The 12,098-nt window shown below is 36.5% G+C and overlaps 1 protein-coding gene across 1 annotated transcript; it reads left to right on the top strand.

Annotated features, from left to right (window-relative positions):
• Window positions 1-1,155: 1,155 nt before the first annotated feature.
• On the top strand, window positions 1,156-3,147 carry LOC118031208 (putative disease resistance protein RGA3). Its single transcript, XM_035035552.1, has one exon. It carries the CDS (start codon window positions 1,156-1,158, stop codon window positions 3,145-3,147), a length of 1,992 nt encoding a protein of 663 aa, XP_034891443.1.
• The last annotated feature ends 8,951 nt before the right edge of the window (window positions 3,148-12,098 follow it).

Genomic DNA, 12,098 nt, shown 5'->3' with positions numbered 1-12,098 from the left:
ATTTTTCATCAATTTAAAAAATTACAAAAAAAAAAGGATCTCTAATTAACAGTAGTGATTCGTAGATGAAGCCACCAACTAACATCGATCAACTAGAGGGGTCTTCATGTAAAAAGAAAAATATTAATATTAGTTTGAAATATTAATATTAAAAATAATTTTTAAAAAATTAAAATAATATATTTTTTTTAAAAATACAATCATTATTTTAATTTCAAACATCCCTATGCATTTTCTTGTCCTTGCCGTGATAAATTTGACAGTAGTGGTTCGTGGAAGATATTGCCAACTGCAACCAACCAATTATTTAAGGTTTGAATATATCTCATCATTCCACAGCACACGTCATTTCGATGCTGATTGGTTATGAGTAAGAATTTTAATTTTTGTAATTAATATTTTTTTTTATTTTTTAAGATATATGGTGATTGTATAAAAAAATTAAAAATAAAAATAAATTTTTTATTTTAATATATTTTCAAATAAAAAATATTTCAGAAAACAATCTTTACCCATAATCTTTAATATTTCATACCATACTTCTCTCATTTCGTGTTTAATATTTTTTTAATTTTTAAATATTTATATTTAGTAATAGTTTTTTTTTCATTATGATTTAGGTATATATGGTTGTGAAATTCATTATAATATATTGGACATTTAGTTTTTTTCCATTCATTATAAATTCATTATTTTTTTTCCCATTCATTATAAAATTCATTTGTTTAAAATTCATTATAAAATATGGTTGTGAAAGGTCATTTTCTTGGCGTTGGCATTACAAATTTGACAGTAGTGGTTCGTGGAAGATGCTGCCACCTGCAATCAATTAATGCCAACTACCCTCTGTTTTAAAGTTGAATGTATCTGATCACCATTCCAAAACACACTTCATGAGTTCACTGTTTGGCATTGCGTTCCAAACAGTGTTTTGTTTAAATTAAATTTTTTTTGGTTAAAATTGAGTTTTGTTTGTACTTTTTGGATCGTTTTGATGTGCTGATGTCAAAAATAATTTTTAAAAAATAAAAAAATATCATTGGCATATATTTCAGCATGAAAAGCTATTTGAAAAGCAACCGCTACCGCAACACACTTCTCTCTTTCCCGTGCTCAATATTTCTTCTTTGATTTCTCCAACAAAAACAAGACAATATGGCCGCAGAGCTTCTTCTTACGTTTGCCGTGGAGGAGTCTTTGCGAAGGATGATTTCCATAGCTGCTGAAGGGATCGGACTTGCTTGGGGACTGAATGGACAGCTGCAAAACCTCGTAGATTCTTTGACCATGATTCAAGCTGTGTTGCGAGATGCAGCAACAAGGCCAGCGACAGAAGATGGTGTGAAGCGCTGGCTGGATAAGCTTCAAGATGTAGCTCATGATGCTGAAGATGTTCTAGACGAGTTTGATTATGAACAGAAGGGAAAGGTATGTGATTTTGTTTCACTCCACAACCCTATTGTATTCCGTTGGAAAATGGGTCATAAAGTCAAGAGGATCCATGGAGCCTTAGATGAAATCCTGAAACTTGGCGGTGATCTTGGATTGGCAAATCGCCCTGAAGTTAGGCGAGATCCACCCCGGCAGACAGATTCCTTCCTTGACAGCTCAGCTGACACCTCAGCAGTTGTAGTAGGAAGGGATGATGATGTCTCTAAAGTTGTGGAATGGCTGACCGAATTCAAACATGTCCTTTCGGTTGTTCCTATAGTGGGGATGGCTGGCCTCGGAAAGACTACTATAGCAAAGAATGTTTATAAAGAAGTCAAGGAAAGAAAGCTTTTTGATGAAACAATATGGGTTTGTGTCTCTAATCATTTTGATGAAGTGAAGATTTTACGAGAAATGTTGCAAACGATAGATAAAACTACGGGGGCGTTGGAGAATATTGATGCAATTCTTCAAAACCTTAAGAAACAGCTGGAAGATAAAACATTTCTTCTTGTTCTCGATGATGTGTGGAATCGTAATCGTAATAAATGGAATGGTTTGAAGGATGGGTTGTTAAAAATTAAAAGCAAAAATGGGAATGCTGTTGTTGTTACAACCCGCATTAAAGAAGTAGCAAACATGATGGAGACTTCTCCTGGGATTCAGCTCGAGCCAGAAAAACTATCAGATGATGAATGTGGGTCCATTATCAAGCAAAAAGTGAGTGTGGGTGGAGGAGCACCATTAGCTGCAGACTCGGAATCTATTGGAAAAGAGATTGCAAAGAAGTGTGGGGGGCTTCCATTGCTTGCTAATGTTTTGGGAGGAACACTGCGCCAAAAGGAGACAAAGGAGTGGGAGTCAATTCTAAGCAATAGATTTTGGCATTCCACTGATGGAAATGAAGCTTTGGATATATTGAGATTCAGTTTTGATCACCTGTCATCTCCATCACTGAAAAAATGTTTTGCATACTGTTCCATTTTTCCTAAAGATTTTGATATCGAAAGGGAAGAGCTAATTCAACTTTGGATGGGTGAAGGTTTTCTTGGGTCATCAAATCAGAGGATGGAAGACATGGGCACCAAGTATTTCAATGACTTGCTTGCAAATTCCCTTTTTCAAGATGTTGAAAGGAATGAGTATGGGATGGTAACAAGTTGCAAGATGCATGATCTTGTGCATGATCTTGCATTACAGGTCTCAAAAGCAGAAACGTTAAATCCAGAGCCGGGTTCGACTGTTGATGGTGCATCTCATGTTCTTCATCTCAATCTCATTTCTTGTAGGGATGTTGAGTCAACATTTCAAGCGGTTGATGCTAGAAAGTTGCGTACTGTTTTCTCAATGGTTGATGTATTGAATCAGTCTTGGAAATTCAAAAGCTTGAGAACTCTTAAATTGCAACGGTCTAATATCACAGAATTACCAGATTCAATTTGCAAGCTGAGACAAGAAGGTAGACCCATTGCATTCTATAGTGAGAAACTTAGTGAGGCTCGCCAAAAGTGGTCCACCTATGAACTCGAGTTTTACGTTGTATTTCGAGCTCTGAAAGTTTGGGAACATTACTTAGTGCAAAGAGAGTTTATTTTATTCAGTGATCACCAAGCACTAAAATTCCTTAACAGTCAAAGCAACGTGAACCGAATGCATGCTCGTTGGGTTGCCTTCATCCAGCGATTCACCTTCACATTAAAGCACAAGTCAGGGTAGCTGAATAAAGTGGCTGATGCATTAAGTAGGAAAGTGTCTCTGCTCATCACTATGCGGGCTGAAGTCATAGTCTTCGACTGCCTTAAAGAATTATATGCAAAAGATGAGGATTTTAGAAATATCTGGAGCAGGTGTCAGCAGGGGCGATCTTAGGAAGGAATACATATTCACGAGGGTTACTTGTTTCATGGCAACCAATTATGTATTCCTAGAAGCTCATTAAGGGAGCAGATAATCCATGAACTACACGGGAGTGGCTTGGGAGGCCATCTAGGACGAGATAAAACCGTGGCTCTTGCAGAAGAACGATACTACTAGCCCCAATTGAAGCGCGACGTTGGCAACAATGTCAAATGATGTCCAACATGCAAGCAGCCAAGGGCCAAACACAGAACACAGGCCTCTACCTGCCCTTACCTATACCAGCAGCTCCTTGGGAGGACCTTTCGATGGATTTCATCCTAGGACTTCCACGAACACAGCGGGATGCCGTGCATGTGGCTAATTTATTCTTCAAGGAAGTTGTTCGTCTACATGGGGTCCCTAAATCTATCACCTCAAACAAGGACACTAAATTTCTTAGCTATTTTTGGAGAACCTTGTGGTGGCAGTTTGACACAACACTTAATTTTGGGTAGAGTTGGTTTGAGTGTTGGTTTTGGAATTTGTGGCAGTAATTTGAGCATGGTTTGGTGGGTTCGGTTCTGCCATTGTTTTAGGTTGTCTGTAATTTGAAAAAGGTTTAGATTTGGATCGTCTGCTCCGATATCATGTCAACAGTGTCTGGGTAGTTCAGAGATAATTGTTTGTATCAATTCATTGTGTTCTTTCTTTATTGCATAGAACTTGTATATATACATGTATAATAAATCCTTTTTAAGGATGGAAAACTAAGAATAGAAATATCTCAAAATCTTTTCTAAACTTGTTCCTGATTTCTAGTTTTTCTAATTAATAATATTTTCTAAACCAAGAATTAATCCTTGTCAACATACTGGTGAGTGAAGGAGTGAAGGATGATCCTGTCAGGAGCTCCAAAATTGGCTAAGAGGGTGAAGGAATTGCTTATGTCATCTGGCATTGAGCATGTTGAAGAAGAAAAGAAACGAGGGCTTGACCACGGTGCTTGAGTCCCATTGATGTTCAGTTGGATAGAGACAGCACCCACCACTCCAACATGGAGAAGGCCTTGGCCCCTCTCCGAGAGGAAGGTGTTCTCATCCTAGGATCAAGATCTGCTGTACACCAACAAATTGATGTCCTTCAGACCCAGTTGGCACAGGCTCAAGTAGAGGTGGTGCACCTACAAGTGAGCAGACATCAACTTTATCGAACCATGGCCAAGTCCTGCTACGCCAAGTAATACAAGCGCCATTGAATTAGCCACAAACAACAATAGTTCCCAGCTAGACCCAAGTCTCCACTGCCCTAACACACCCCCCTCACACCAAAGCCAACAAAAACTAGCTGCCAGATCTTACCAAATCGAACCCACCAACCACACCTCATAAACAGATGAGTTTCTCTCATATGAAATTACCCTAAACTGAAAAAAAAAAAGTTATGCAAAGTAGATGGTTTTAAAATTTAGTTAATTACAACAAATTCTAAATTTTTAACAAATTTGTTATATTTCGAGATGATTTCTTATCTTTAATAAATAGATCCATTTTAATAATACATTGCAGTTAATTTATCCCTAATTTCACAAATCAACTCGTAAATACTTGTTGCATATATAGTTCACATATGCAAGCCAAACACAAATAAAAATTCGTTTTCTTGAGTTTTCTTAGTCCAGCTTCCAAATTCTTATTTTGATTAGTAATGTAAAAAAATAATTATTTTTGTTAGATTTATTTTTAATAGTTTTAATATACCAATATAAAAAAATAAAAAATAAATAATCTAAAATAATTATTTTAATATTAATTAAAAAAAAACTTTTTAAAAATCACTTGGCATTACTTTACCAAAACAAAACTCTTAATACATATATTAGATTCCAGGTGGCTTTCCAGCTAATATGAAAAAACAATGTCAGCCAAGACATCATCAAGAAGAGCAAGGTAAAACAAAACTCATCAATTGGGTCCCTACTATTTGAAACAAATGAAAATTTACAAAACCAATAATAATGAAGAATCTATATGTGAGAAAGTCTGATATAGGAATCTGAATCTCCCTATGATGAATGAGAACAGTATGATCCGTTTAAAGACATGCTATAGGTTTAAGAAGTTTGGTGAGGGAAATTAGGAAATCAATGATATATTGAGAGATCTCTCTCTTAGTGGAAGCAACTTTATCAATTAGGAAATTAGGAAATCAATGGTATACCGAGAGAGATCTCTCTTAGTGGAAGACTAGCTATTAAAGTCATTGCAATTAGCAAGCATCTTTATGTTTTTTTACTCTAAAGAAATAAAACAGAGGTGCTTTCTTTGTCCTGTATGCAATGATTACTCTCATGGAAACCACCATGCAAACTTCATGTCACTTTCTGCTTTATTTATTCACACTAACTATTCAACGAGTTCACATTACACTGTATTAGATTTTAGCAGAAAGAAGAAAAAATGATGGACTGAATGATATTCTTCTTATTCAACTTAACTCATTGTTCACTGTTACATTGTTTATATATAGGATCATTTGTGTAGACGTTAATGAACAAATTTAATTAACAATAGTAACTGATTTGTATAACAGTTAACTGAATCTTCTAACTGTCATAACTAACTTCTAACTTCTTTAACAAACTCTAACTGCTGCAATTGCGTGCTGAAGACGTCAACTGTGCGTTGATGGAGAATGCTTCTGCTGATGATCATTTCTTTGCTTTGCTGTAGCTGCATGTTTAATACTCCCCCTCAAGATGAGACATAAAGAATCAAGGGGAATAGATGTTATGAAGGCTCATCTTGGACACCAAAGGAAAGAAAAGAGAGAAACCAAGAGCCTTGGTAAAAACATCTGCGATTTGATTTGTGGAAGAAACATGAAAAGTACGCAGTATGCCTGACTGAATCTTCTCGCGAACCACATGACAATCAATGTCTATATGTTTGTTTCGTTCATGATATACATGATTAGCTGCTTTACTGTCACAGTAAAGAAGAGCAGTTTGTGGGGGAACCTGAAGGTCCTGAAGAAGAGATCGAAGCCATACAACTTCACAACAAGTAGATGTCATGGCTCTGTACTTGGCCTTCGCAGAAGACCTGGACACAATGGTTTGTTTCTTTGATTTCCAAGAAATTAAAGAATGATCAAGGAAAATACAGTACCCTATCACTGATCGTCTAGAATCCACGCACCCTGCCCAGTCAGAATCACAAAATGCTTTCATTTGTAAACTAGAGAGGACTGGAAAGAACAATCCTTGTGCTGGAGAAGCTTTAATGTAACGTAAAACTCTATAAGCTGCAGCTAAATGAGGAGCATGTGGTTGAGCCATAAACTGACTTAGCATTTGAACAGAAAATGAAATGTCAGGTATGCTGATGGTGAGATAAAGCAAACGTCCAACAAGTCGTCTGTAAGCAGTAGGATCGTCTAAGAGTTGTCCAGAGTCTTTAGAAAATTTTACATTAGGTTTCATGGGAATGTGGACTGGCTTTGAAGCCAACAGACCCGAGTCTTCAAGAACTTCCAACGCATACTTTCTTTGACAAACAGAGATGCCAAGTTCACTACGGGCTATTTCCAAACCAAGGAAATATTTCAATTGGCCAAGGTCTTTGAGTTGAAATTTATCATTAAGTAATTGGATAAACTTTGAAACCTCTGCTGAATTATCACTAGCAACCACTATGTCATCAACATAAACCAATAATGCGATGAATGAACCGTCCAAAGTTCTTGTAAATAAAGTGTAGTCAGCTTTAGATTGTATGAATCCAAACTCAAGTAGAGCAGTGGAGAATTTTGCAAACCATTGCCTAGAAGCTTGCTTTAAGCCATAAATTGACTTGTGAAGCTTGCATACTTTCGACTCCCCCTTACTGGTGAATCCAGGAGGTAATGACATGTAGACTTCTTCATCTAATTGACCATGAAAAAAAGCATTATTCACATCCAACTGGTGAAGATGCCACTGTTTTACTGTTGCCACTGCTAAAAGAGTGCGCACAGTGGTGAGTTTAGCCACAGGAGAAAATGTTTCATAGTAGTCCAAGCCCTCACATTGGTTATACCCCTTGGAAACCAACCTGGCTTTATACCTCTCTAAAGTCCCATCAGATTTCAACTTGACTTTGTAGACCCATTTGCACCAAATGACATGTGTTGAAGCAGGAAGGTCAACAACAGTCCAGGTCTTATTGAGCTCAAGTGCTGTAATCTCAGTATTCATAGCCTCACACTATTCCTCATGTTTGACAGCTTGAGTATAAGATGTTGGTTCAACAAGTGCATAGACAGAAAGACTAAAAATTTTTTGAGAAGGGGAAAGATGATCATATGAAAGAACTGAAGAAAGTGAATAAGGAATACCTGAAGCTGTGGACGGAGATGTGGGATCTGAAGTGGAGGTTGCAAGATGACAATGATAGTCATGCAAATATCCAGGTGTCTGTTTTACCCTAGAAGATTTTCTGCTAGGCTGAGGTATAGATGGTTCTGAAGGGAGTATATCCAATGTAGATGATATGCAGGGTTCTGAAGTGGAACTTTGGTTATTTGGGCTAGTAGGTGATGGATTTGAAAGCAGGGGATCAAGTAAAGAAATAGTTGATTCATGCATAGGAACTGGCAAAGGTAAAACATAATCATTAGCAGATAGGGGATTTTTTAGTGCAAAAGGAAATATATTTTCATGAAACACCACATCTCTAGAGATAAACACAGTATGGAGATTTAAATCATAGAGCTTGTAACCTTTCACCACATATGGATAACCAAGAAATATGCAAGGCTTAACTCTAGGATCAAATTTATGTCTATTTCGAAGAAGAGTGTTTGCATAACAAAGACAGCCAAATACCCGTAGATGTGAATATGATGGAGAAGACTTGAACAAAACTTCATAAGGGGATTTATTTTATAGTGAAGGAGTGGGAATGCGATTTATCAAGTGCACTGCAGTGAGAGTGCAATCCCCCCAAAACTGTAAAGGTAAGTGTGACTGAAAAAGAAGGGATCTAACCACATTCAAGATGTGTTGGTGTTTGCGTTCAACAATGTACTTTTGTTGAGGTGTTTCAACACAACTAAGTTGGTGGATAACACCTTTTATGGCATAGAAATGATTCATGTTGAACTCAACACCATTATCCGACCTTAAGACTTTGATTTTGGCATTGAATTGTGTTTCAACTAAATTAAAGAAAGCTTGAATGTGAGTTCGGGTTTGAGATTTATTTTCTAGAAGATGAATCCAAGTAAACCTTGTATGATCATCGATAATTGTCAGAAAATATGATGAACCAGTGATAGATTTTGTAGAAAAGGGACCCCAAATGTCACAATGAATTAAATCAAATGGTTGTGTGGAAGTAGATGTGCTATGAGGAAAAGATAAACGATGTTGTTTGGCTAATGGACAGATGCTGCAAGTTTTATTTGATTCATGTAGAACTTGAGGAATTACATGGGAAAGCAATTTCAAAGGAATTGCTGCAGGATGTCCTAATCTGTAATGCCATAAGCTAGTATTAACAAAGTTTACAGAGAAACTAGCAGAAACTGAATCAGTGATGGGATGATTGGACATGAATTTTGCAGAATTAATAGAAACAGAATTCTGAGGTAAAACAGAAATTGAATTTTGCAGCAAATGGTATAAGCTCCAGCTTCTTTACCCACACCAATCGTTTTCCAGCTTATGAGGTGCTGAACAAAACAAAATTTTGATAAGAAAATGACACAGCATTGTAGAGTTTTGATCAACTTGCTAACAGATATAAGATTGAATGAAAAAGAGGGAATACAAAGGACATCAGTTAGAACAAAATGTTCTGAGATTTTAATCGTACCAATGTGAGTTACTAAGGCAAATTGACCATTTGGTAGTCTTACGGATTTGGAAACAACAGAAGTGATACTTGTAAAGAAAGATATGGAACAGATCATATGATTTGTTGCACCAGTGTCAATTATCCAAGGAGTTTTGGCAGAAATTGTGAGTGAAAACTGTTGAGGTAAAGATAAAGAGAATGCAAACACAGAATGTGTTGAATTTTCAATGGAAGACTGAGCTGTAAAAAATTCACCTGCACTTGTCATACCTTCACCTTGCATGGGGATTACTGACTCTTTACTTGTAGATGAGGAGGCTTGGTTGACAGATGGGTCATGCTCAGAGATGCTTGGGTTGAACATGTTGATGAGTTGTTGACACTGCTCATAAGTAATAGGCAGCTGAGGTCCAGAAACTTGATGAGCGCTAGAAGATGCATTCTTTCCTTTATTAAACTTGTAACCGGATGGAAAGCCATGAATTCTATAGCACTTTTCCATAGTGTGACCAGAAACACCACAATGAGAACAAATAGGTCGATCCTTGCGAATATGAAAAGATCTATTGCCAGCAAAACGATTTGAAGACATTGTTTTTGTGAGTAAGGCAGTAGTGTTTTGATTAAAAGAAAGGCTTGCTGAAGAAATCATGCGCTGCCTTTCCTCTTGGATTACAAGTGAGAAAACTTTGTTGATTGAGGGCAGAGGATCAATCAACAGAATTTGACCTCGAACATGTGAGTAACTTTCATTCAGTCCCATCAAGAATTGGTAGACATGCTGCTGATGATGGTAAGACATAATAGTCTTTAAAGCTCCACATGTGCAGGTAGGAATTGGCTGGTGATTTGCTAATTCATCCCACAATCCTTTCATAGCAGTAAAGTATGAACTAACCGAATAATTTTCTTGTGATAAGCAGGAGATTGATTTTTGGAGCTGAAAGATTTGTGGCCCATTGTGTTGAGAAAATCAATCTTGGAGATCATTACATATTTCAGAAGCATCATCAATGTAAATGATGTTGTTTACAATCTCTGTTGAAACAGAATTGAGTAACCATGAGAGGACCATATTATTGCAACGAGTCCATGCCAAACCTTGAGAATCATGAAGATTGGACAGTTTAGGCAAAGTGCCATTAACAAAACTGAGCTTGTTCTTGGCTGATAAGGCCATCATCATTGCTCTTTTCCATGAGTTGTAATTCTCGCCATTGAGTGGTTTAGAGACAATCGTGGCTCCAGGGCTATCACCATGATGCAAGAAGAAAGGGTTGGAAGAATCCATGTCTGATGTAAGAATGGTGTTTTCTGCCATTGCTAAAAAATAAAGAGTTGATGAAGAGGATGAAGGAGGAAGATGAAAAGGATAAAGATTGCGGAGATAATCCTTCAAAGAAAACGCTCTGATACCATATTAGATTTTAGCAGAAAGAAAAAAAAAATGATGGACTGAATGATATTCTTCTTATTCTACTTAACTCATTGTTTACTGTTACATTGTTTATATATAGGATCATTTGTGTAGACGTGAATGAACAAATTTAATTAACAATAGTAACTGATTTGTATAATAGTTAACTGAATCTTCTAACTGTCATAACTAACTTCTAATTTCTTTAACAAACTCTAACTGCTGCAATTGCGTGCTGAAGACGTGAACTGTGCATTGCTGGAGAATGCTTCTGCTGATGATCATTTCTGCTGATGATCATTTCTTTGCTCTGCTGTAGCTGCATGTTTAATACACTGCTTTAAGTCCTCGAGTATAATGAATTAATGAAGATAGAAACTCCAAAGAAAATCACTTGGGTAGAAATAACATACTTCAGTACTGGGGTCTGCAGTAGCATGGATAAGAAAACTATCTCCTTCCTTGTTAGAGAGGGCTCTGACATTGCTTCCCATCTGGCACACTGTAACTTGCAGATCCGTTTGGCTTTTGAGCTGTGGACTCCCCATCACTTCAACTGATTTGTTGTTTGTTTGACCACAACATATTGATTGTCTTGGGAAATTCCAGGACGCATTGGGGTCAGAACTTTTAATTGCCAGAATTATCCAAGGATGATTACATACTGCATGCTTCTAAGACAAATAAAAAATGTATCAGTTCATTTAATTTATTAGTTCTAAGTCATTAAACATATTGCTAGTTCGTGATCATTCCAAATTATATGTTGAGAATTCATCTAATAATTTAAAATATTAAATTAAAATAATTCTTTTCCATATTCAATCTGATAAATACATTTTGCCTTAAAAAAAGAAGGGCAGCACGCGTTTTCTTCAATTATGGATAAGAAATGATCTCATTTTTTTTTTTCTGAGAATAAATAATGATCCATTTTAAAGGCCTTCAGATTTCAAGACATGAAGGGAGGCATACATATCTCAGGAATTAACTTTTAATTGCCACTGATTCCCTCGTAAGCATGTTGAATAGTTTTATGAAAGTGACATAAAATTTGCATGGTGGTTTTGAGGAGGAAGTGGGAGTAATAATTGCATATAGGACAAAGAAAGCAAAAGGGTTTTGCCCTGCTGTTTTGACACCTCAGCAGTTGTAAGTAGGAAGTGAGGATGATGTCTCTAAAGTTGTGGAATGGCTGACTCGAATGACCAAATCCCAACATGTCCTTTCGGTTGTTCCTATAGTGGGGATGGCTGGCCAATTTCTATTGACTTCTTTTTGTTTTTTTGGTAAGTTAATTTCTATTGACTTCTCCAAAGAAAAAAACATAAAGTTGCTTGCAAATTGCATTGACTTTTCCAATAGCTAGTCTTCCACTAAAAGAGAGATCTCTCAGTTTACCATTGATTTCCTAATTTCCCTCACCAAATTTCTTAAACCTTTCTCATGATCTGTGCTTCCTTTTTCTGATTGAATCGAATCATCTCGTATTCTGTTCTTGATCTGTATCTTTCTTGCTTGAAAGGTAAATCCTACTTTCTTTTCTTGTTTTTCTACCACTAATTTTGTTTCAA

Source organism: Populus alba, chromosome 19, assembly GCF_005239225.2.
Source record: "Populus alba chromosome 19, ASM523922v2, whole genome shotgun sequence".
Taxonomy (NCBI): Eukaryota; Viridiplantae; Streptophyta; class Magnoliopsida; order Malpighiales; family Salicaceae; genus Populus; species Populus alba.
The sequence above is the reverse complement of the archived record's forward strand: the minus strand, read 5'-3'. Positions and strand labels throughout refer to the sequence as shown.

Excerpts from the sequence above, each read along its gene's own strand:
- LOC118031208 (XM_035035552.1), top strand. The coding sequence starts at position 1,156 with ATGGCCGCAGAGCTTCTTCTTACGTTTGCCGTGGAGGAGTCTTTGCGA.